The sequence below is a fragment of the Acipenser ruthenus genome, chromosome 9, assembly GCF_902713425.1.
Source record: "Acipenser ruthenus chromosome 9, fAciRut3.2 maternal haplotype, whole genome shotgun sequence".
NCBI lineage: Eukaryota > Metazoa > Chordata > Actinopteri > Acipenseriformes > Acipenseridae > Acipenser > Acipenser ruthenus.
Window position 1 is genome coordinate 25,365,120 of NC_081197.1, and position 27,053 is coordinate 25,392,172.

At 39.0% G+C, this 27,053-nt stretch overlaps 1 protein-coding gene across 1 annotated transcript in view; it reads left to right on the forward strand.

The window, feature by feature from the left end:
- hsf2bp (heat shock transcription factor 2 binding protein) overlaps positions 1-27,053 on the forward strand; it is a 74,058-nt gene that overhangs the window by 22,388 nt on the left and 24,617 nt on the right. Inside the window, exons 5-6 of the mRNA XM_059029749.1 lie at positions 6,691-6,823; positions 8,999-9,116. Coding sequence (XP_058885732.1) covers positions 6,691-6,823; positions 8,999-9,116 — 251 coding nt within the window. The remainder of the gene's footprint in view (positions 1-6,690; positions 6,824-8,998; positions 9,117-27,053) is intronic.

The window sequence follows — 27,053 nt, forward strand, 5'->3', positions numbered from 1 at the left end:
CCTGATTATTGATCCAACTATGCTCACTGGGATATCCAAACACTTGGGTATTATTTTGTACACATTTCCCTAATCTATGCATTTGTATTACTTTATATCTAACTTCTGTAGAATGCTCTTTTTTCTTCATTTTCCTTCAGATTCACAGCCTGACCAATGATCCTTCAGCAGTGGGTTTTTTATCCAGAAAATGTGACAGCAACTTTAATGGTTCACAGGTGGAGGCCAATGGTAAGGTAATTGTGTCCTCGTTAGGGCAATTTCTTTCATCGGTGTAAACTGGGAACTTCCACAGCACAGGGGTTGAATACTTATGCAAGCAAGATATTTCAGTTTTTTATTTTTCTTAAAAATATTTCCCAACATAAAACCAATGTCACCTTACAATAATTGATTTTGAGTTTGAGTGTTTAAAAAAAAAAAAATCAAACAGAACGAAATTTCAATGTACTATTTGTAATTCAGTAATATGAGAGAATTGGTCAGGGGTCTGAATACTTTTGCAAGGCACTGTATATATATATATATATACAGACGTGCTCAAATTTGTTGGTACCCTTACAGCTAATTGAAATAATGCTTCATTCCTCCTGAAAAGTGATGAAATTAAAAGCTATTTTATCATGTATACTTGCATACCTTTGGTATGTCATAGAATAAAGCAAAGAAGCTGTGAAAAGAGATGAATTATTGCTTATTCTACAAAGATATTCTAAAATGGCCTGGACACATTTGTTGGTACCCCTTAGAAAAGATATTAAATAATTGGATTATAGTGATATTTCAAACTAATTTGTTTCTTTAATTAGTATCACACATGTCTCCAATCTTGTAATCAGTCATTCAGCCTATTTAAATGGAGAAAAGTTGTCACTGTGCTGTTTGGTATCATTGTGTGCACCACACTGAACATGGACCAGAGATAGCAAAGGAGAGAGTTGTCTGAGGAGATTAGAAAGAAAATAACAGACAAGCATGGTAAAGGTAAAGGCTACAAGACCATCTCCAAGCAGCTTGATGCTCCTGTGACAACAGTTGCAAATATTATTAAGAAGTTTAAGGTCCATGGAACTGTAGCCAACCTCCGTGGGCGTGGCCGCAAGAGGAAAATCGACCCCAGAGTGAACAGAAGGATAGTGCGAATGGTAGAAAAACTGCCAAAGATAACTGCCAAAGAGATACAAGCTGAACTCCAAGGTGAAGGTACGTCAGTTTCTGATCGCACCATCCGTCACTTTTTGAGCGAAAGTGGGCTCAATGGAAGAAGACCCAGGAGGACTCCACTTTTGAAAGAAAAACATAAAAAAGCCAGACTGGAATTTGCTAAAATGCATATTGACAAGCCACAATCCTTCTGGGAGAATGTCCAAAGGACAATGAGTCAAAACTGGAGCTCTTTGGCAAGTCACATCAGCTCTATGTTCACAGATGAAAAAATGAAGCTTTCAAAGAAAAGAACACCATACCTACAGTAAAACATGGAGGAGGCTCGGTTATGTTTTGGGGCTGCTTTGCTGCGCCTGGCACAGGGTGCCTTGAATCTGTGCAGGGCACAATGAAATCTCAAGACTATCAAGGCATTCTGGAGCGAAACGTACTGCCCAGTGTCAGAAAGCTCTGTCTCAGTCACAGGTCATGGGTCCTCCAACAGGATAATGACCCAAAACACACAGCTAAAAGCATCCAAGAATGGATAAGAACAAAAGATTGGACTATTCTGAAGTGGCCTTCTATGAGTCCTGATCTGAATCCTATCGAACATCTATGGAAAGAGCTGAAACTTGCAGTTTGTAGAAGGCACCCATCAAACCTGAGACAGCTGGAGCAGTTTGCTCAGGAAGAGTGGGCCAAACTACCTGTTAACAGGTGCAGAAGTCTCATTGATAGCTACAGAAAACGTTTGATTGCAGTGATTGCCTCTAAAGGTTGTGCAACAAAATATTAGGTTAGCGGTCCCATCATTTTTGTCCATGCCATTTTCATTTGTTTTCTTATTTACAATATTATGTTGAATAAAAAGTCAAAAGCAAAGTCTGATTTCTATTAAATATGGAATAAACAATGGTGGATGCCAATTACTTTTGTCAGTTTCAAGTTATTTCAGAGAAAATTGTGCATTCTTCGTTTTTTGCGGAGGGGTACCAACAAATTTGAGCACGTCTGTGTATATATATATATATATATATATATATATATATATATATATATATATATATATATATATATATGCAAATTTCAAGCTTCTTGGACCATAACATATTCTCACATAATCCTAAGCAACGTTGGAAAAAGACATACTTTCTGTAAACCAGGGGTACTCAATTACATCCTCTGGCGGGCCAGATAAGGCAATGTCCAAACCTTGGGGGGCCACAGGGAGCTCAAGATGTGAGTGCTGGTGGGGGGTTGTTTAAATGGTCATGAAAAGCTGACTATCGAATCATACTTTACATACAGTAATAGAACGTTGCAACACTACACTTGCACAAATCAACTAATACATGTCAGAAATAACTACTTACAATGATAGCCATTTAATAATAAAAATAGAAAGCAAGTATATTTTTGTGCATACCCAATGTGCCTTCTTTGAAAGGCATGCTGTAGATACATTTCTTACTGTTGCCAAACAGGTTTTTTTAAGCCAAATAAAAGATCTTTGACAGGCTTGGTTTCTTCTGCTAATTTCCTGTGTCTGAACACTGGCCGCACTGCTATTTTTCCCTATAAATACTTTAGTTAATCATATGAGAAATAAAGAAAATATAGACATATGCACTTAAGTTTTTCATGTACAGTATTTCAATAATAAAGCTAAACATACAGCCCCTCTCAACTTCCCAAGCTTTTCTATAATAAACTGGAGACAAAAATCTGGTGTTTTGCAATATAAAAAAAAAAGATGCCTGACACCAGGTCAAACATAATAGGTTAATCAATCATATAACAATACAATACCTAAGCTAAAGTACATTGCTAATGTATTTAAATTGAATGTACAAAAACTACTTTCACTTTCATGTTCCAATCACATGCTGCACAATTCCCAGCTAAATCTAGCGAAATTAAAGCGATTTCCAGTACTATTTATCCTAAAACTATATGTAAAACTGTAATATTCCAAAATATGTTGTGATAGCTTTATTTTGCTCCACTGAATTAACTATAAAAGCAGAGGATGTCAAAACTTAAAATAATACACTTTTTCATGTGTGTATTTCAGGCAGAAATAGTACAAGTAGACATTGCTTTTTTTCTTTTTTTTTATCCCTGCCATTGTAGTTTCTTCACAATAAAGTGGCAAATTACACATTTTCATAAAGTAATAGTGTTACTGAGTTTTTTTGTTGTTGTTGTTGTTGTTTTTAAGCTGTGCACTCAAGTGAAAACTGTCAAATTTAACTTCAATAAACTCTTCAAGAAATAAATGTGGAAAAGGGGGCGTTGCACAAAGAAAAGAAAACACCATTTTGGTTTTTGTTTACTACTGTCCTCATAACAGAAAATAGGATCACAACAAAACAAAACATTGATCACTATACGTAACATTTACCTTGCTAGTTTGGCCAGTATCTGTAAAGTGTGAAGCATTTTCGAGTGATGTGCATTACCTGCATCTGCATCCCCCAATTCTGACTCACTTGGCAAATCTGAAGCATCACTTTGTTGATGTTGTGTTAATACCACACATCACTTGCCATTTTAGACACAGACGTGGATTTTTGCCTTCAAATTAATGTGCAGCAATGTTTGTAAGAATACTCCAGATAGTTTCTCCGTACTAAAGAAAATAATATTACTCCATACTGCTGTTTTCATATCACACTGACACTAAGCTAAATTTGTGACGCATGCCAAAATGAAATCTCATCAGAATGAAAACTGGCCAATCAGCCTTGTTCCTGATTAGGTTTCCAAAAAGAAAATGCTTGTTAGGGGACACAAATACCCTGTAGGTAGCGGTGACATTACAATCTTGCGTATCAGCAATTTCAACTTTTGTAATGAAGGACAGCTGATGCGTGACAGGCCAAAAGGAAGGCCCGTGGGCTGTCAATTGAGGAACCCTGTAAACTATGCAGGACTGTGGGATGTGGGACGTGTTTACTGTGGGATGTGGGAGCAAGAATGATGATGTTCGTGGTAAGCACGAGAGATCACAAAAACGGAAAAAGCCAGTGACGCTCAGAAAACCAGTGCTTAAATAATATCTTTCATTACCAAAGGAAAAACAGAAATCAATAAAGTTACATATGCAGAGACCTTACATGTTGTGACTAGTTCAGCAAATCTGTAGTAGACATGTTCCCAGACTCACAAATTGCAAAGTTTTCTGCAGGAAACGATTTCACACAAATAGCGAAAGAGCGTTTCTATTACAATTTCAGCATTAACATTGCTTTAGAAATTCAGATTGATTGATAATATGTGTTCATATACAGCAATAGTGTGTTCATTTAAGTAGCACAAGGCGGTTTCGGCTCAGCTGTGTAGCTCAGTGAGGTACTACCATGTCCTCATGACAGCTTGGGTATATTCACCCATTTGTAATGGTTAATATTCCCTACTTGAAAGGGTTATTATCATAACCCTGGTTCCCTAAAATAGGAATTGTAAACATTTGACTTCAGGGTCGCGGCGTTCATGGTCACTACTCTCAAAGGAAAATGACATTGTTGTCAGTGTGCACAGCTCCTTAAGGCTCTTGGAGGCGGAGCAGCAGCTGCGTCACACTGCTCTGATGTGAAGTCTTTGGTATAAAGTTTCAGGTTTGGGTGTCTTTAAGGAGAAACACCCATTTGCAATGGTTATTGTTCCTATTTCAGGGAACCTGTTTTCTGTGGATTCGTTGCACTAACTGTGGATTCGTTAATAAACAATTTATCTGCCCCGCACTCCCTTCTCTTCAAAGCCACTCAGAAACTTTTACTTAGAAGATTCGTAGAGTGAACCAATCAAAATATCAAAGGGTGACATCACAGAAATGTTTTAAGCAAGGTAAAATTCAGGAGAAAATAAGTAAAAACCGGTCAGGATAATTTCTAAAAAAACATACATTTATTTGTGAAAATCTGTACAAACTGAAAATGAAGAACGCTAAATAAACTCTACAAACCAGAAGCTATGGCTTTTTATTGGGTTGTTACACATTCACATCTTCTAGCCCCCTTCAAGTGCTGATGGGCTGACTGGTTTTGATATTATTTGGTGGACAGCTGTATTGTGTGTCTCTCTTAGTTAAATTTGATTTGTTGTCCAGTTAAGAAGTAAGTACATTTTGTAGCCATATTTGTATTTTATATTCTGAAGTACTATCTCCTAATTAGCAAACAGTGCTGTGTCTAAAAAACGTTCTCAGCCTGATCGGGTCAAACGATTAGAAGTTATCTTGGACCCCCCAACTTTTAATCAGTCTTTTACTCAAAAACTGTTTGAGACAGAGACTTGTGTTATATGTCTTTTTACTGGAAATCTCATAATGAAAAATGATATTAAAAACACATTTAAAAAACAATTAAGTAAAGTTACCCCTTAACAAAGTGTTTGGCCTTTACAGTAATCCAGATCTGATAAAATGCCCATGGAAGGTCAAAGTCTCTGCTTTTCATATACAAAGCCCCTTGACCCGATCAGGCTGAAAATGTAAATGTGTGTTTTTTTTTGTCTTGAACAACTTTGAGCACAGTTTGGTGTAAATCAGAGAGGGTAGGGGGTTACATGTTGGGTGATTTGTCACGGAATGACCCAATATTTGAGCTAAAACGTAAGATGGAAAGGGTTGCAAATGCACCCCACATACATAAACATGGTTAACTTATAATTTAAAGTACAAGGACAGAATTGGTTTATGTTTTTTAAAGTTATGTATTTAATAAATGTTGTTAAGAAGTGCTAAGCATTTTTTAAATATTTTATTTATTAAAAAAAAAAAAAACAAAAAAAAAAACAGTAAAATGCCACAAACACAAATGTGAACTACAAAACAAATTATATTGTGCTTGCAAATGTACAAAAACTAGTAAAGAAAACTATTGGTCAACACGTACCTCTGCTTCAATATGAAGTGGATTTGCACATTAAAAAGCAGCTTCAGACTTTTCATCAAAAAATACTATACAGTATATGAAAGACAAAAAAAAAAATCTATTTTTTCAATACTGTACTGTATCAGGTATAAACAGGATACTGTAAAGAATGCAGTTATCAAATACAGTGTTGGAAAGTAATGTATTATACACACATAGACACACAGTTTAATCAAAATGACTGTTGGCTAAACAAATAAATATTTAGGGATAAATCAATATTTTAAAAGCGATAACTGTTTCTACGCCTCCTCCAGCTCTCCTGCAACTCTTAACAATCTATTCTGCCAGTAAGCAGCAGCATTGATTGTGGTATGTGAAAAATGTATATTTTTTCAAACCCACGGAAGGCAGAAAGGGGTGCAGATGCACCCCAAAATGTACCCGTTTCCCGAGTCGAACAATGACTTTCTTGGTATCAAACCAAAAGGTAAGCGATTAAAGTTTAATCTCTTGTAAGGATATGCTGCGATGTTTAAAGAGTTTCGAGATATGTCATTTTGAACATGCTGTGGTGCATTCGCACCTCTTGCCGCTGACAGAGGGTTACCAAAAACTCTAAAATCTTTCTCCAGAACAAAACTGTTTTTATTTATTTTTGCAGAGAGAAGCAGAAAGGTTCTTCAATGTTGCTGGACAGACACTGGATACCTTTGTCAAGTCACTTGATGCAGATATCAGACCAGAACAGCATGATGAAACTCAGTTTGTGTTAGCTTTGGCAGGCATAATTACCAGTAAGCAAAGTAAAGTCTATCAATTTTCACATTTAAACGAAAACACCTTCATTTATCTAATGAGTTTTTGTGGTGGTGTTTTTTTGTTTACATTTTTTTTTTTGGGGGGGGGTATCGGTGTTTATTACAATAACAAATAAAAACTGTATTTGATAATAATTAAATCCACATTTTTCTGGGGAAATATCGGTGTTAATTTTGGTGGACGGGAGGACAGCAAAAAAAACAACTAGAGAAAAGTAAGAGTATTGAAAGTGAAAGCAATTTAATGCTGTGGTAACAAACATAATTTAATGTGGTTTACTGTAGAACTGAAACTGAACTCAGAACACAGTACGTAACCTCTGAGTTTATGAAACCATTATCTCTAATCCCCTCAATAAAAATTAAACTTTTCTTTTTCATAAACAGCTTACTGTTGGTGACTTAAAACCATTTAGCCTATGAACATTTTCAATAATTGGGCCAAATTATTTTACAAAATCTACATCCATTACAATGATACATTTAAATACACTTACTGGCCTTATGAAACCCTGTCAGACACTTGATGTAAGGGCAGCAGCAGTTTTTCTTAATTAAAAAAAAAAAAAAAAAAAAAAAAAAAAAAAATAGTCGTCGCCAATTATTATTACCCCGGTTTTCACCCCAATTTAGCATGCCCAATTATTATCTGTATCCCCGGCTCACCGCTCGCAACCCCCCCGCCGACTCAGGAAACGGAGGCTGAAACACGCGTCCTCCGAAACGTGCTCCTTCCAAGCCGTCATTTTTCGCACTGCAGATCCACAGCAATGCTACCAGACCTATAGTGCCGGAGGACAACACAGATCTGGCGGCTCCGCTGCAGAGCCACAGGCGCCCTATCGGCCACAGGGGTCGCTGATGCGCGGTGAGCCGTGGATTCCCCTGCCGACCTAAGCCCTCCCTACCCGGCAGCGCTCAGCCAATTGTGCGCCGCCCCCTAGGAACTCTCGGTCACGGTCAGCTGTGACATAGCCTGGATTCGAACCAGCGATCTCCAGGCTATAGGGCACATCCTGCAAGGAGCGCCTTTACTGGATGCGCCACTCGGGAGCCCAGCAGCAGTTTTTCTAATGTCTTTTCGAAGGCTTGTTCTCCTGCAGTCTGGAGATTTCACTTTCCAGTTTATACCGTTTTTCTTTTTCTACCCATTTTAGCATGAAAAGTAGTTCACTAATGTCAACTTTAATTGCTTTGAAAGCTGCTAACTATCTGCGCTATCTCATGAAATGTGTACGAAGGGCTCTGAAGATCCAGGAATCAAGATTTACCTTCTCACCGCAACAAAAGTAACCTACCATTTCAAATACTGCCACCTTATCAGTGGAAGAATGAATGAATAAATAGCCTACACACAATGTTAGAATTACAATTCGGAATGACCAGGCTTCTGGTTAGGAAAAGTGCACGAGATGACAACAACACTGGTTCTGATGCAGTTCACAAACAGTGATCTTGGTATTTAATTTACTGTATACATATTACCTGCGCAGTAGGCATTTTATGAAATTATGTATTAATGCAGTCTAAAATACAAAAATAAAACATATCTAACTGATAGGCCACTGAGTTCATTCATCCCAGATAACACTGCTGCAGGTGACGCCAGGCAGATCATAACTTCGTATCCATAATTCCGGAACCGCAGCCAAAAATGTAAACTTAATACCAAGCTTCAGGATAGATCAGAGCTCTACAATTGCTACTATCTTAAAAAAAACTTTTTGAACACAGAAGACCAGAATTGAACACAATGTTCTAGTGGAGTTTCACCAATGCAATATACAGCATTATCAAAACCTGATTTGTACTGTAGACTTTTGACTATATAAGATGCATATAACAGCATTATGTTTGCCTTTTACAATTGCTTCACCAGACATATAGTCTGGTGTTCAGCTATGATTTGGAGTCTCCATGGTAGCATCAAGCCCAATTGCAAATCAATAATTTTCCTTGTGAATTTTTAACAGACTAGCGAATATAATCAGGAGTTGCAGTTCAAAATTTATGAACATTTTGCTTGAAGAACACAATCCCCCAGTGTTATACAATGTAGGCTTGTAAAGAAAAAAAATTGAATGAACTCTTACTGTGCGTGTGATGAGTCAGCTCACAATTCTTACCCTGGTGTTTGCATGTGTACTCCAGATATTGCAGCTGTGACCTGTGGTAGGGATTTGCTGTCCAGCTCATCTCAGGTTCTCCTGGATACTTTGATGAAACTCCTAGAGGAAATTAGACCAGGAATCTGTACTGAACTGAAGGCGTAAGTAAAAAACATATTCTTTGTCTGATGATATTATTAAGCATCCCAGTAAGAGTTGCTTCTAAGTTTCTGGTAATAAGTCACTCTTTCTTCAGCTGCTCATAAACCGTATGAGATGCTGAGTTCATATTTTCAGTTTTTTGGATACTCCTTCTCAGTGGCGACGCATAGGGGGGGCACGCCTGGTCACGTGCCCCCCCAGATTTCTGCCAGGCAGTGGCTTAGCCACTGTGTTAGGATCGTTCACACTGAAACATGTGTAAGAAATTGCAATATTGTTATATTTTTCGCTTCCCATTATAGCGGGGCGGACGTGGCATGGGCGGCGCTGATTTTTCTTTTCGCTCACGGAAAGAACTTTTTATTTACCGCGTTGCTATCAACCTATGAGAAAACATAAGCAAGCTGTACTTGCTCAACCCCAAACACAGATGCATGAAACATATAGGCTATGATTACTGTATATGCTATGTAGCCTAGCTACTACACACATAGATGTGGTAGAGGACATCTACTATGTAATGAGTAACCTATGTATTTACATAGAATGCACTCGCCTCATGACATATCTTACTGCCAGCTGACCTCTCCAGCAGCCAGCCTACTAATAAGATTATCATTTTTCACGGATTGTGCAGCCAGCTTCATCAAGGGACGGTAACCAAGTCCATCCAGGTCTTAGAGATGGAGTGGTAAATGTACAACCTGTTATTAATTAAATAGCTAAATAAATAAATCAGAATGAAAACAGTTCTGGACGCTGCTGAGAGAAAACCGGCAAAAATGTTTCAATTCCTGAGTTCGGTTACCTACTTGTTTTCATTCTGATTATTTGTTTAGGCTACAGCGTGTCCGTCAGCTCAACTAGCGAATGTCAGTGCAGTGTGATACCAAAAAAAATGAGTGGTTGGATTTGCTGTCAATCAACCCAAGTTTTTTGTTTTTAAAGGCGCTGTAGTTATACAATGTAGTTAATGCAACTGTGTGCACAAGTCCCTCCTCCCACGAACCTCCAGAAGATTAGGTACCATCGGCAGTCCTGCGTCAGTCAAAGAGTAATTACATTAGTCAGGTTTTGTGAAATTAAATAAAATGGTTTGCTTTGCTCTGAACACCAAATGTGAAATGAACAACCATAAGTACGAATGAAATTATATATAGTTATTTATTATCATAATGTGAAATTGAAATCTGATGCGCATGTTAAAAGTTCAAGTCCTTTGCTTCGTATTTCCTTTTTTGTTTTTAAACGGAAGTGTTCTGAACTGAATCTCTCTTTTTAACTATTTTGCACAACAGTGTATTTGATTATTGGATCTTCTGTTAAAAAAAATGTTCTTTATTTTTCGAAAAAAAAACGTCAATGCACTAATAAGAAATCAGGTTGCCAATTTCACCACTGTGACTATTCACCTTAAAAAAGTTACCATTGCCACCCTCTCCCGAAAAAAAAATCTGTTGCCAGGGTTTATTATTTAAAAATGCGCCGTTTATTTCAAACTTTCAAAACATAATAACATAACAAAGAGTGTCTAAGACCCTTCACCGTTATATTTGTTCTCGTGTGAGACTTTCACTTTTTCAGTCAGCGAAATTATGTGCTAAAACGGAGTGAATTTGAGCCCTGTTAAAATGGCAAAAAGACAGCTACGTTTGGAGTTTTTCTACAACAAAAAAGCTAAACCTCCAACGCCAGAGACATCAACAGAAACCGAACCTGACTCTTCTGTAGTTCAGAATGTTACGAACAGCACAAGAGTGTGACGATACTTCCATTTCAAACGCTCAGGTTAGTGCAGGTGCAGCTGTCTGTCGATAAGAGACTCTTGCCTGTAAAGTGTTGTTTGCAGCTCTCTTGATTGTGACAATCTGGTGTAGAACTGTTTGTGATGAAATATCTGGTAATGTTAGAAAGCTAGCTTAATGTTTACATAAAAATGGTTAAAATCGGGCATCGGGTTTGAGCACTTTTTTTTGGGGGGGGGGGGGGGGGGGGCTGTGCCCCACCAGTTTTTCAAGCCATGAGTCGCCAATGCTCCTTCTGCAGAATTTGACCTGTGGCCTAATTACCACTTTGTGACAGTAATTTTACCTGTAATTTCCCCCTGACACATTGAGTTTGTTAAAGAATGTCTGTAAGGGTTTAAACTAGAGCTGTCAAGCGATTAAATAAATTAATTTAATGTCACAATTGAAAAAATTAATCTCAGTTAATCTCGGTTTTAATCGCATATTAATTTGATATAATTACTACATCCATCTAATTTAAATTAGTTTTATTACTGATGCTATTATTATTATTATTATTATTATTATTATCCTTGACTGTAAATAAAATTGTTTAAAATGTATTAATTTATTTAACCAGTAAATTTCAGAGATGCCAAGTGCTACGATTTTGCCGTAGCAGCTACTATTTTGGAGGGTAAAATACGGTGCTACGACGAAGGGTTTGATACTACGAAAAAAAAAAAAAATATATATATATATATACGTCATATAACGTTATATATAAAAATATATACGTATAGCCTATAAATATACATACAAACCATTGTTTCAGCAGGCTACCATGTGTGTGTTTTCCTGTCTATTTATATATACATATTATTCTTAATAATATATTTCACTGGCATTTTACCTAATGTACTAGTAGCGGTGAGCCGGGTTGCTTAGCAACCAGTTTAGGGGGTCCTAGAGGAACTGCCGTGCAAATGTTGCCTTATACATTCGTTCAGGTTTCATCACCAGCCAGATATAAAAAAATGTCCTACTCTCTTCCGTCTAAAAGAAGTCGACTATCCTGCCAGAAATATAGACAGGAATACACTACAGAATGGCCTTTTATTAAAACAAGTCAAATCTCTGACTCGCATGCCTACTGTGAATATTGCCGGACTGACTTCTCAGTGAAACACGGTGGACGTCACGATTGCATCGTTCTTGTAGGTACAAAAAAAACATCAACAATTTGCAAAATCTATTGGAAATCATAAATCTATGCGTGAATTTGTAGTGAGTACAGGCGAAGATAATGCAGTGGTAAAGGCAGAGACACTTTTTGCAAACTTTATTGTTGAGCACAATCTTCCAATTGCTGTTTCGGATCATATCGGTCCAATTTGCAAAGCTGCATTTCCGGACTCGAACATCGCCAACAAGTATGGATCAGGCCGCACAAAAACCACTGCCATAATCGAAACCCTTTCAAATGATACGTCAAAGTCTTTAGCCTTGGAATTATTGCTGGGTTATTTTTCATTGAGCAGGGACGGCAGCAGTGACACAACAACCAGTCAACTGTATCCAGTTGTAGTGAGATATTATGACGGGTCTCTTAGAAAAATCGTCACGCAATTACTATCGCTACCAGCAATGCAAGAAGTTTCGAGTACTGGAGAGAACATATTTAATTTACTCAACAGAAATTTGGAGAAATTTAACATCCCATGGCAACGATGTGTGAGCTTCTGTTGTGATAATGCCTCTGTTATGGTTGGAGTTCACAAAGGGGTTGCAGTGTTTTTGCGCAAGGAAAATGAAAATGTATATGTACAGGGATGTCCTTGCCACTTGGTACACCTTGCAGCCCAGTATGCAGCTGCAAAACTACCACTATCAGTGGAAGATCTGTTGATTGACTTGTATTATTATTTCGACAAAAGCAGCAAGAGAAATAAACAACTAAAACAGTTACAGCAGCTCTGTGACATCGAAACCAGAGGAATCATCAAGCATGTAAATACAAGGTAGGCTACCCTTTTTATTAATTAGAATGAGTCATTCTTGATAATACTACCATAGCAATTAATCCATTTTTTAAATCATTATTTTCATTATTAATGATTCAACAAAGATTTAACATTGATGGTTGTTGACTGTGTGGCTGAATTTGTTATGTTGCTTATATAATTTATTAGTACATTGTGTATTTTTGAAATGTAAGCCTTAACCAAATTACTAAATAATATGTATTATTTGAATGATTGTCAGTGTCCTGCTTTTTAAAAAATATGTATTTTCTATCTAGTTATTGCTATTTATTCATTTATCCAAGTATAACATTCCAGTCAGTTCTGACAATATGAAAAATGTAATAAATATGCTTATTTTAAGGACTATTAGCTAAATTGTAGAAAAGTACCTGATCAAGGACAAAACCTTCTACTGTCTGCATCAGCAAAGAAAGTGTGAAATACAGTTCCCATTCAGGTTCACAGATGACACCTGTAATTTGATCCCTGATTGAATTTGCCTTTTTTTGTAAATGTTCAATTATCAATATTGTAATAGTAATATATAATGTTTTTCCACAATGAAATTAAACTTCTTCTCTTTTTACTTTGAAGGTGGTTGAGTGTTGGCAAATATCTTGACAGGCTATTGGAACAGTGGCCTGCTCTACTAAAGTTCTTCACAAGCAAAGAGAGTCCTTCATCTTCTGTCACTAAAGGTATACAATACACACAAACATATCCTTTATGTAGGTATGTATAGGTATAACCAAACAAACAATTGTGGTATTAAATGTGTTCTATGTAGAATTTGTATAAGTGTGATTTGTTTAGTAATTACTCTACTAGTAAGGGACTTATTCTGTGTAATCTTTTCATTCATCTTATTGCTTGTAATAGTGGTGCAGTAACTTGTTTATGTGGCATGTGGGAAGCTTTTGCTCCAGCTTGCTCTCTTTTCAACAGCTTATATACTTGTATAAGATCTGAAATGAATCTGTTAATTAATATCTATTTATCAATCTATCTACACTTCAGCAAAAGTATATTATAGCTGTATTCACTGAGGTTTACAACTGTATTTTCTATTTTTAGGCTCCAGTGGAGCACACCCTGGCGGACCAGATAGAAAAGCACAGCCTCATAGTGACAGACCACATGAAAGACAGTCTAGCAGTGCACAACAGCCTACTGTAACAGCACAGCTTAAACAGAGTCAGGTTCATAAGAAGCCTGGTCCCAAGCAGATGCCTTCTATAAGTGGGAAGTTGGTTCACACTTCAATACCTACAAAGCAAAAGGTTTGTAGTAAAGAGTCTTCAGCCAAAGCCCAAGAAGAAGGACATTGTCAGAAGTTGAAGAGGCCTAGTTCAGATTCACAGAAGAAATCCCTCTCCACATCTGGAAAAACCTTACCAAGAGAGAGCATGCCATTATCAACTAAACAGGATAGAATCAAGTCTTGCTTTGAGAGGGCATCCACAAAGTTGTATTGCTTATTTCTGCAAGCAAGTATTCCAGCATTTGATAAACTCAATCTCCTGTTGCAAAGTGATAAGCCTAATATCCATGTCCTTGGCAGGGAATTACAAGCCATTTATACAGATCTTCTCTGCAAGTTTGTTAAGCCAGCTGTATTGGTAGCAGCCTCCAGTGTGTACACAGTAGATTTTAGAAGTCTCAACAACCAGAAATCTGAGAATGACCTGGTGATTGGAACAAAGACCAGACAATATCTGCACGCCTGCATTGCTGATAAATCACTGCAACATGAAGATGTGAAGCTCTTCTACTCTTCTGTAAAGGCATACTTTTCAGAGGCATGCACATACATGCAGAAGAAATTTCCTCTTCAGGATGAACTGCTTAGGAATGCCCAAGTGGCAGACATCAGTCAGCGGGAGAAGGTGTCATTTGACTGTGTCCGTTATTTTGTGGACAGATTTGGGCTGGTCAAAGAAGATGAAATGGATGAACTGGAGTCCCAGTTTGTAAGATACCAAATTTTCAGTTTTTCAGAGGACATTTTGTCAGCAGACAGGGCTGATGTAGCATGGAATATGATTGGGCAATTGAAAAATTGTACAACACAGAAATCCAGTTTCAGTGTGCTGGTGAAGGTCATGCTGGTGATCCTAACCATTCCTCACAGTAATGCAGATAGTGAGAGGGTGTTTAGTATCGTTCGCAAGAATCGTACAGAGTTTCGGCCAAATTTATCTGATAGGACCCTGGAGGCGCTGCTTGTCCCGAAGCTCCATATCCTTGCACGTGACAGTGTGTGCTACAAGATGGTGTTTGGCTGTGATCTGCTTAAAAAATGCAAACAAGCTACCAATAAAAAAATAAGTGGAATTTAATACCAGAACTACATTAATACAGTACATACCAACATACAGATCAGGAGGTCCTTACCTTTTTTTTTTTTTTTTTTATAAAAGACTTTTAAGTTGGAAATGTTAAAAGTTGGTAATGATTCAAATTGTACCAATGTTTGTGTATACCAATGCAATAGATTAATGTCTGTTGTATGGTAGAGTATTTGAAATGCATTTGGTATACTCAGTTGCATTTCAAATACTTTTCCATACAACAGACATTTAATTAAATTGAAATCCAAAGTACTTGTAGTTCAGAATACAAATATCAAGTGAAATGCAAATAATTCAAAATAAATACAAATTGTTAAACCTTTCTTGAGATGTTATTTTGTTAGTTATTTTTGATGAAGTTTGGCGGTTGAATATTTCAGTCCAGAATTGATTCTTCCTTAGGTGAGCACCTAGCAGCACCTGATCATGAAAAAAAAATACCGCCTCGCTGCGCTCACCAGGTAATCTTTTTACTGGTCAGGTGCTACTATTTTTTACGGCAAGTGCTACTATTTTCCACTTTCAGAACTTGGCATCTCTGAAATTGACCCATTGAGACCGTGACCAAAATGTACAAATACAACCAACACAATCAGCAGCATACAGAGGTCAGAAAACAGAATAAATAGGATATATATTTTTAAATGTGATTGTGGACTGATTTTTCAGATTTTTTTAAAATAAAATTATAAATATGTAGCTACAGTAAGCAATTCTAAGAAATGAACTGTTAATTCTAAAGAGAACATAAAAAAAAACTGTCATCATATCCAAAAACTATAAACTAACAAGAAGAATTGTTAGGCTTGCAGCGATCTTGAATTTCTGTCGAAACTGGTGGGTTTAATTTGTTGTTGTATTGTTATTGTCTGTAGCAGAAGAGCTGCTGGTCTATTTTGAGAAGTGAAGGCATGTTCAGCACGCAGCAGACGAGATGTACTGTCAGCATGATTTTCAAAAGGGGCAAAATAAAAACTAGGTCGCAAAATGATTTTTAAAGCTTGATTTAATGTAACCACATCACTTGATTTATATTTTAAAAGCGTCAACAAGTGAATATACGACTCATTTAATTTAAACCCCTTGAAAGCCATTGTGACAAGCTGGCTTTAGTGGTTACGTCAGACCAGAAAGGAGTACACAGACAGACGGTAGTTGGTGGTGAATCTGAGACACTGTTGCGCTCAGTGAGTTTATTGTAAAATAAAAGGTTTGAACAAAACAAATCAGTACACGGCACTTGCGGCCAAAAACAAACAGACAAACAAAACCTTGTCCCTAACGTCCCTAACAAACAGGGACGAACACTAAACAAACACGTACGGTGCTAGTCCTCCAGCACCACGTAGCAATTGCTTACTTTCTCTTTTTACTTTTGATTTTCTCTCCTCACTCTCTCCCGTTCCTTCGCCCTGAACTCACAACCCTAGTGAGTAAAACGTGCATCTATATATACTGTTGTGCCGGGATTCAGTTACTAATTAATTATTCACTTGAATCCCAGCACGTGAACTAATTATGTGCAACCCCATGCTCACATATTAAATAATTTAAATACACGTGAAGTGCAATCCCCGTGCCTAAATACAATTATACATTTTAAACACTCGTGCTCATTACCCACATTATATCCCGTGTACCAACTACAATACACCAACATTAACACACGTAACATACAACATAAAACACAGAAATGCACACAGGGGCAGGACACATTGCCACATATCCCCCCCTTGTGCGCAGCACACATGGCCTCAATGGACACCTCCCCCCTTAAAATCCCCAAAGTCTCGAAAAAGTCCTGGGCCAAGAACAGGGACTTCAAGGGGTTCATGGGCGGCAATATTGCCAGTAGCCCGGCTGCTACTGGCCATGCTGTCAGCAGACATGCTGACAGCGGGGCGAGTTTCTCATCCCGCTGTACCCCTGGCAGCGGAAAGGCTGCTGGGGTTGGTGGTCTCCAGACCTCCCCCACCTTCTTCAAAGCCGGCAGCTCCCTTTTGTGGGGTTCCAGCCACAGTACTTCCTGCTGCGATGCGGAGCACCAGGCAGCCCCAGGCGATGCGGAGCACCAGGCAGCCCCAGGCGATGCGGAGCACCAGGCAGCCCCAGGCGATGCGGAGCACCAGGCAGCCCCAGGCGATGCGATGCACCAGGCAACCCCGGGAGAAGCGAGGCAGGCATCCTTGGGCGAAGCAAGGCAGGCATCCTTGGGCGAATCGAGGCAGACATCCTTGGGCGAAGCGAGGCAGGCATCCTTGGGCGAAACGAGGCTGGCATCCTTGGGCAAGGCCAAACTCAGCTGCATCTCCTCTGGTGGTGGAAGAGGGAGCGGCAAGCAATCTTCCCACAGCGGTGAAGACGGAACCAGCAGGTATTCACCCTTTGCTGGTGGAGGTGGGAGGGGCAAGCAGTCCTCCCACGACAGTGAAGGCGGAACCAGCAGGTATTCACCCGCTGCTGGTGGAGGTGGTGGAGGTGGTGGAGGCAGAGGCAGCTCCTGCTGCTCTCCTCCTGCCGGAGGCAGAGGCAGCTCCTGCTGCTCTCCTCCTGGTGGCGAAGGTGGTGGAGGCAGAGGCAGCTCCTGCTGCTCTCCCACTCAGTTTTAGTGCTTTGCTCTATTACGCGGTTCAGTGACTAACTTTCTGTTTAAATCGTTAATCGCAGAAGTTAACTGTGATTAATTGACAGCCCTAGTTTAAAAATTTATTAGTCCCTCCAGAAAAGCACGTTCATGGAAAAAAAGAGCTGAATTAACTCCTACTTGCAGAATGTTCAATGCATAGCACAAAACTGAAAAGTTGTGAATTTTTCTTTGGTGGTATCTACTACTGCTGTTAAGTGTCACTAGTAGCACATAAACACTAATTGTAGTGTAGTGAGAAGTGTGACAGGATTCAGTGCAAGCATCAGCGTGAAGCAATTTGTTATATATGCAAATAAGTACAATTATAAAATGGCTTGGATAATGCTGTGATTGGCTAAACAAGATCACATGACCGTGCAGTAAGAATTGTCTTATTTATTTATTTATTGCATTTTTATAGCACTTGTTTATACAAAAGTATCGCAAAGCACTGTAAAGTACATAGCAGAAAAAAGAGCAAACCACAGTACATTTGTATAGCATGTCACACATACAACTGCCACAATCAGACCATTTAAATAACATATTGTTACCTCCTGCCCGTCCATCTCGGTCGGCTTACTCACTGGCTTACCCCGGGCAGGTCGCTGCGCGAGTCTCGCAGATCGTTGGAGGGTGGATGGAGACCAAAGGCTTGCTTTATCCGGCGGCAGAAAATAAGGCACTGACTCAGCCATTTTAACTGAAACCAATCGTTTATTAAGAAAACAATGTAACAGTACAGAGGTTGTATTCAGCACTGCAAGGCCCTCCGTGTAGTACACTCATACTACACAGTCCCGCAGTACAGTACCTCACCCTAACGCAGCTGGGAATCAGAGCGCGCCAATACTCCCGCTCCGAGTTTATATAACAAGGCTCCTTCCCGCCACACAAATGTAACAATTTCAGAGACAGAGGAGGGAGTGCTTGGGGGTTTCAATACATAAAACACAACCAATACATACAGTTGACAATACAAACACAGGAGGTATTCACATACACTAGACCCCACTAGTATAACAATATTTAAATAACATTATCACATAATACAAAAGCAGCAATTTTAAAGTTACATTAAAACCCACTAAGATAAGAAAGCCATTTTATAACAGTGTATATTTAGTCTTGACTTGAAAACTGTAACTGTGACTAGGAGCTCTTAAAATAAACAAATCCCTTGGGCCGGATGAGATCCTCCCAATAGTACTCAAAGAAATGAAATAAGTTTTTTACAAATCGCTAACTAAGATCATGCAACAGTCTCTCGAGACAAGGGTTGTACTGACAGACTGGAGAATTGCAAATATAATACCGATCCACAAAAAGGGAGATAAAACTGAACCAGGTAACTACAGACCAATAAGCCTGACTTCTATTATATGTGAACTTATGGAAACCATAATAAGATCCAAAATGGAAACTGATTAGAGGAGAAACCTCAAAATGGAGCGAGGTAACAAGTGGAGTATCACACGGATCAGTATTAGGTCATCTGCTCTTCCTCATCTAGATTAATGACTTAGAGTATGGTATAGTAAGCAGATTTGTTAAAATTTGCAGATGACACAAAAAAAGGAGGAGTGGCAAACACTGCTGCAGCAGCAAAGGTCATTAAAAATGATCTAGACAGCATTTCCAGAAAGCTTTTGACAAAGTCCCGCATAAAAGATTAATTCTCAAACTGAACGCAGTAGGGATTCAAGGAAATGCATGCACATGGATTAGGGAGTGGTTAACAGGTAGAAAACAGAAAGTACTGATTAGAGGAGAAACCTCAAAATGGAGTGAGGTAACCAGTGGTGTACCACAGGGATCAGTATTAGGTCCTCTGCTATTCCTAATCTACATTAATGATTTAGATTCTGGTATAGTAAGCAAACTTGTTAAATTTGCAGACGACACAAAAATAGGAGGAGTGGCAAACACTGTTGAAGCAGCAAAGGTCATTCAAAATGATCTAGACAGCATTCAGAATTGGGCAGACACATGGCAAATGACATTTAATATAGAAAAGTGTAAGGTACTGCACGCAGGCAATACAAATGTACATTATAAGTAACGTGGAAGACACTGAAATTGAAGAAGGAATCTATGAAAAAGATCTAGGAGTTTATGTTGACTCAGAAATGTCTTCATCTAGACAATGTGGGGAAGCTATAAAAAAGGCCAACAAAATGCTTGGATATATAGTGAAAAGTGTTGAATTTAAATCAAGGGAAGTAATGTTAAAACTTTACAACGGATTAGTAAGCGCTTATCTAGAATACTGTGTTCAGCTCTGGTTACCTTGCTACAAACTCCCCAGTAATGTTGTTGAAGCTGACACCCTGGGATCCTTCAAGAAGCTGCTTGATGAGATTCTGGGATCAATAAGCTACTAACAACCAAATGAGCAAGATGGGCCAAATGGCCTCCTATCATTTGTAAACTTTTTTTATGTTCTTAAGTTCACTCCATGTCTGTGGATAATGTCACCTAATGGTATCATATATAATGAAAACAACAAGGGACCTAGAATGGAGCCCTGTGGAACACCACAGACACCTTCCGATAATGCTGATTTTACCTCCCCAGAGACAAACTGAAACCTATCAGAAAGATAAGATTTGAACCAGGACAGGACAAGGCCAGACAGTCCCACTGTGCTTTCAAGACAATTCAGTAGGATGGAATGGTCTACAGCAGGAGTGCACAACCTTATTTTTGTGAGGGCCAGATCACGAAAAAGACAACTGGCCAAGGGCCAAAATGCGCGTTGTAAAATGCAATGCCTATATATATACAGTTGTATGCAAAGGTTTGGGCACCCCTGAAAAAAATGTATGTTACAATGAATCTTTCAGTGAACAGAAGTTGACCTGACCTCTACATGGTACAAAGTTAAACATGACGCCTTTTTGCAAATTTTAATACAGGATTACTATTTATTTGCATTTATTACAGATTCAAAATAATAAACAAAAGTGAACATGGCGCGTGCAAAAGTTTGGGCACCCTTTTGGACCATTCTTAATTACTTCTTAAAAAGATGATTACTAAGGCCCAGAAAGGTTGATTCACTTGTTAGGGCTTCAATTGTCAGTCAGGTGAAGTCAATTCCAGTGTTGAACTATTACTCTGAAGCAACTTCATACCTTCTAATCTGTCAGACTGTGATAGTTGTTCTGCCTGGTTTCAACAACCATGGGCTCCTCTAAGCAGATGTCTGAAGACTTGAAAATGAAGATAATTAACTTTCACAAAACAGGAGAAGGCTATAAAAAAACTCTCTCAATGCTTCCAGCTAGCAGTTTTCAACTGTCAGAAACATTGTCAAGAAATGGAAGTTAAATGGAACGGTTAAAGTCAAGGCAAGATCTGGAAGACCAAGAAAAATATCACATACTTGCCCGAAAACTGGTCAGATCTGCACAACAGAACCCACAGGTCACTGCAAAGGACCTTCAGAACAGTTTAGCTGACACTGGAGTAGTTGTTCACAGGTCCACAGTACAGCGTACCTTACACAACAAGGATCTGCATGGGAGAGTTGTCAGAAGGAAGCCTTTTCTACGACCTCATCACAAAAGTCAGCGTCTAAAGTATGCAAAAGAAAACCTTGACAAGCCTGAAGCTTTTTGGAACAATATTCTTTGGACTGATGAAACGAAAATGGAACTGTTTGGCCACAACCAAAGCAGGTACGTTTGGAGAAAAAAGGGTGAAGCATTTCAAGAAAAGAACACCTTGCCAACTGTTAAGCACGGGGGTGGCTCTGTTATGCTTTGGGGTTGTGTGGCAGCCAGTGGAACCGGAAATATTGTGCGGATGGAAGGAAGAATGGATTCAGCTAAATATCAACAAATCCTAGAAGCTAATGTCCTAAAGTCAGTCAGGACACTGAAGCTAAAAAGAGGTTGGATATTTCAGCAAGACAATGATCCAAAACATACCTCAAAATCAACCATGAAATATTTACAAGAAAGAAGGAGAATGCAAGGAGACCTAAGAATCTTTCTGAGCTGGAAGAGTTCTGCAAGGAAGAGTGGGAAAAAATTCCAAAGGCAAGAATAGAAAGACTCTTAGCTGGCTACAGGAAACGTTTGGAAGCAGTTAGTTCTGCCAAAGGAGGTGTTACCAAGTACTAAGTGACAGGGTGCCCATACTTTTGCACGCACCATGTTCACTTTTGTTTATTATTTTGAATCTGTAATAAATGGAGGCTGTGTGGTCCAGTGGTTAAAGAAAAGGGCTTGTAACCAGGAGGTCCCCTGTTCAAATCCCACCTCAGCCACTGACTCATTGTGTGACCCTGAGCAAGTCACTTAACCTCCTTGTGCTCCGTCTTTCGGGTGAGGCGTAATTGTAAGTGACTCTGCAGCTGATGCATAGTTCACACACCCTAGTCTCTGTAAGTCGCCATGGATAAAGGCATCTGCTAAATAAACAAATAATAAAATGCAAACAAATAGTATTCCTGTATTAAAATTTGAAGAAAGGCGTCATGTTTAACTTTGTACCATGTAGAGGTCAGGTCAACTTCTGTTCACTGAAAGATTCATTGTAACATACTTTTTTTCCAGGGGTGCCCAAACTTTTGCATACAACTGTGTATATATATATATATATATATATATATATATATATATATATATATATATATATATATATATATATATATATTGTAATATAGCGGGTTAGGAGAGACGGCAGGGAGGGGGTTAAAACCTCCCTGCAAAGAAAAAACATGTGAGAATGCACCGTGTTATATTGCTTTATTGTTTCATTTAGTTTCTTAATTGTTTTATTGTTTGTTTAATTGCTTTATTATTAATTATCATCCGCACCTGGGCATTATAGGGAATTAGACCCAGGTGCGGGAGTTTAAAAGGAGGGCAAGCAGTCTGCTCTAGGCTGCTGAGTAGAAGGAGGCAGAAGAGGTGCTCTGTCTCCAAGTAGCCAGAGAGAAAAAGTAAGTGCGGTGTCAAACCTGTGTGTTGAAGTTTGTGGTTTTGGGAAGGACGGGAAAACAGTGTAGCTGTCCCGCGTTAGTCAGGGTGTTACTGAGAGTTGAGTTAGTGCTCCAAGAGGAGTTAGGTGTTTATTTTGTGTATTTTGTTTGATTTTTGTGTTTATTAAAAATAGCGCACCAGCACTTAAAACTCCATTTCATTGTTCTGGGTCGTATTTTTAAAGGGGCACGAACCCGAGTGTTATATATATAATGTAAACGACTCGCACCACTCACGGGTTCGTGCCCCTTTAAAAATACGACCCAGTACACAGAAATGGATTTTCTCGTGCTGACGCGCTATTTTTAATTAACAAAAATAAAACAAAACAAACACAAAACAAACACCTAGCTCCGTTTTGGAGCGCTAACTAAACAGGTTATTCCCTGTCTAACTTGCAGGACGGCTAAGCCGTTTACCTGACACCACAACACAAACAAAAACTACGCGGGCTTCACAGCACTTCTAAACGACTGCTCGGCATCTGCCTCCTTCTACTCAGCAGCCATGAGCAGACTAGCTGCCTCTCTTAAATACCCTGCACCTGGTCCCTATTCCCAATTACCGCCCAGGTGCAGGGGATAATTAAACAATAAAACAGTTAAACATTTAAATTAAACAATAAACCAAAATACAATTAACTGAAAGGTGCATTTTTAGATGTTTTTTCCTTCAGGGAGGCTTTAACCCCCTCCCTGCTGTCTCACATTCCCGCTGCTGTTACTATATATATATATATATATATATATATATATATATATATATATATATGTATAGTACTGTGCAAAGGTTTTAGGCAGGTGTGAAAAAATGCTGTAAAGTAAGAATGCTTTCAAAAATAGACATGTTAATAGATTATATTTATCAATTAACTAAATGCAAAGTGAGTGAACAGAAGAAAAATCTAAATCAAATCCATATTTGGTGTGACCACCCTTTGCCTTCAAAACAGCATCAATTCTTCTAGGTACACTTGCACAAAGTCAGGGATTTTGTAGGCATATAGTCAGGTGTATGATTAAACAATTATACCAAACAGGTGCTAATGATCATCAATTCAATATGTAGGTTGAAACACAATCATTAACTGAAACAGAAACAGCTGTGCAGGAGGAATAAAACTGGGTGAGGAACAGCCAAACTCAGCTAATAAGGTGAGGTTGCTGAAGACAGTTTACTGTCAAAAGTCATACACCATGGCAAGACTGAGCACAGCAACAAGACACAAGGTAGTTATACTGCATCAGCAAGGTCTCTCCCAGGCAGAAATTTCAAGGCAGACAGGGGTTTCCAGATGTGCTGTCCAAGCTCTTTTGAAGAAACACAAAGAAACGGGCAACGTTGAGGACCGTAGACGCAGTGGTCGGCCAAGGAAACTTACTACAGCAGATGAAAGACACATCATGCTTACCTTCCTTCGCAATCGGAAGATGTCCAGCAGTGCCATCAGCTCAGAATTAGCAGAAAACAGTGGGACCCTGGTACACCCATCTACTGTCCGGAGAAGTCTGGTCAGAAGTGGCCTTCATGGAAGACTTGCGGCCAAAAAGCCATACCTCCGACGTGGAAACAAGGCCAAGCGACTCAACTATGCACGAAAACACAGGAACTGGGGTGCAGAAAAATGGCAGCAGGTGCTCTGGACTGATGAGTCAAAATGTGAAATATTTGGCTGTAGCAGAAGGCAGTTTGTTTGCCGAAGGGCTGGAGAGCGGTACACGAATGAGTGTCTGCAGGCAACAGTGAAGCATGGTGGAGGTTCCTTGCAAGTTTGGGGCTGCATTTCTGCAAATGGAGTTGGGGATTTGGTCAGAATTAATGGTCTCCTCAATGCTGAGAAGTACAGGCAGATACTTATCCATCATGCAATACCATCAGGGAGGCATCTGATTGGCCCCAAATTTATTCTGCAGCATGACAACGACCCCAAACATACAGCGAAAGTCATTAAGAACTATCTTCAGCGTAAAGAAGAACAAGGAGTCCTGGAAGTGATGGTATGGCCCCCACAGAGCCCTGATCTCAGCATCATCGAGTCTGTCTGGGATTACATGAAGAGAGAGAAGCAAATGAGGCTGCCTAAATCCACAGAAGAACTGTGGTTAGTTCCCCAAGATGTTTGGGCCAACCTACTTGCCGAGTTCCTTCAAAAACTATGTGCAAGTGTACCTAGAAGAATTGATGCTGTTTTGAAGGCAAAGGGTGGTCACACCAAATATTGATTTGATGTAGATTTTTCTTCTGTTCACTCACTTTGCATTTTGTTAATTGATAAATATAAACTATTAACATGTCTATTTTTGAAAGCATTCTTACTTTACAACATTTTTTCACACCTGCCTAAAACTTTTGCACAGTACTGTGTATATATATATATATATATATATATATATATATATATATATATATATATATATATATATATAGTGCTTGCAAAAGTATTCAGACCCCTGACCAATTCTCTCATATTACTGAATTACAAATGGTACATTGAAATTTTGTTCTGTTTGATATTTTTTTTTAAAACACTGAAACTCAAAATCAATTATTGTAAGGTGACATTGGTTTTATGTTGGGAAAGATTTTTAAGAAAAATAAAAAAACTGAAATATCTTGCTTGCATAAGTATTCAACCCCTGTGCTGTGGAAGCTCCCAGTTTACACCGATGAAAGAAATTGCCCTAACGAGGACACAATTACCTTACCATTGGCCTCCACCTGTGAACCATTAAAGTTGCTGTCACATTTTCTGGATAAAAACCCCACTGTTGAAGGATCATTGGTCAGGCTGTGAATCTGAAAGAAAATGAAGACCAAAGAGCATTCTACAGAAGTTAGAGATAAAGAAATACAAATGCATAGATTAGGGAAAGGGTACAAAATAATATCCAAGTGTTTGGATATCCCAGTGAGCACATTTGGATCAATAATCAGGAAGTGGAAGCTGCATCACACCACCCAGGCACTGCCAAGAAAAGGCCGTCCCTCAAAACTCGGCGCTCAAACAAGAAGGAGACTTGTGAGAGAAGCCACAGAGAGGCCAACAATCACTTTGAAGGAGCTACAGAGTTCAGTGGCTGGGAGTGGAGTAATGGTGCACCAGTCAACCATATATCAAGACCTCTGCATAACACTGGCCTGTATGGGAGGGTGGCAAGAAAGAAGCTGTTACTCAAAAAGTACCATCTGAAAGCATGTCTGGAGTTTGCCAGAAAGCATGAGAGTGACCCAGCTGCGATGTGGGGAAAGGTTTTGTGGTCAGATGAGACCAAGATAGAGCTTTTCGGCCAAAACTCAAAGTGCTATGTGTGGCACAAACCTATCACTGCCAATGCCTCAAGACACACCATCCCTACAGTGAAGTATGGTGGTGGCAGCAACATGCTGTGGACATGCTTCTCATCAGCAGGGACTGAGCATCTTGTTAAAATTGAAGGAAGAATGGATGGAGCAAAATACAGGGAAATACTGCAAGAGAACCTGCTTCAGTCCGCTAAAAAACTGAAGCTTGGGAGAAAATTCACCTTTCAGCAGGACAATGATCCCAAGCACAAGGCCAAAGCAACATTGGAGTGGCTCAAGAACAAAAAGGTGAATGTCCTACAGTGGCCCAGTCAAAGTCCTGATCTCAATCCCATTGAGAATCTGTGGCATTATTTGAAAATTGTGGTCCACAAGCGTCGTCCAACCAACCTGATCAACCTGGAGCAAATCTGCCAAGAAGAATGGGCCAAAATCACTCCGACATTGTGTGCAAAGCTGGTACATACTTACCCCAAAAGACTTAACCCTTTGCAATCCATTTATTAAGTGCGTGTCAGGTCCAATTTTATTTTCACACGATCAGTTAATTTTAGACACGCTGTTTAAAAGTTTTTTTTTTTCACAGTCAAACGGGTTTAAAAGGCCCTGCAAATCAACAAAGCACTCACTAGGCATCTCCAGCCCCGCCCCACCCTTTCGTTCGCTATAGCTTTCACATATGCTAAGAAATAAATAATAATAATAATAATAATAATAATAGTCGTACATACCGATCAATCATCTCCTGATCACTTGTTTTATCACCAAACTCCTCAATAATGCAATCCAAGTCATTATTTTATTACTATAACATCTCAAAAAAGCTCTGCAAATGTCCGTGATAGTCTCTGTGCGCTGATGCAGTATCAGACAGCTTGTTTCCTTATGACCGCCCATATGGGATGCCA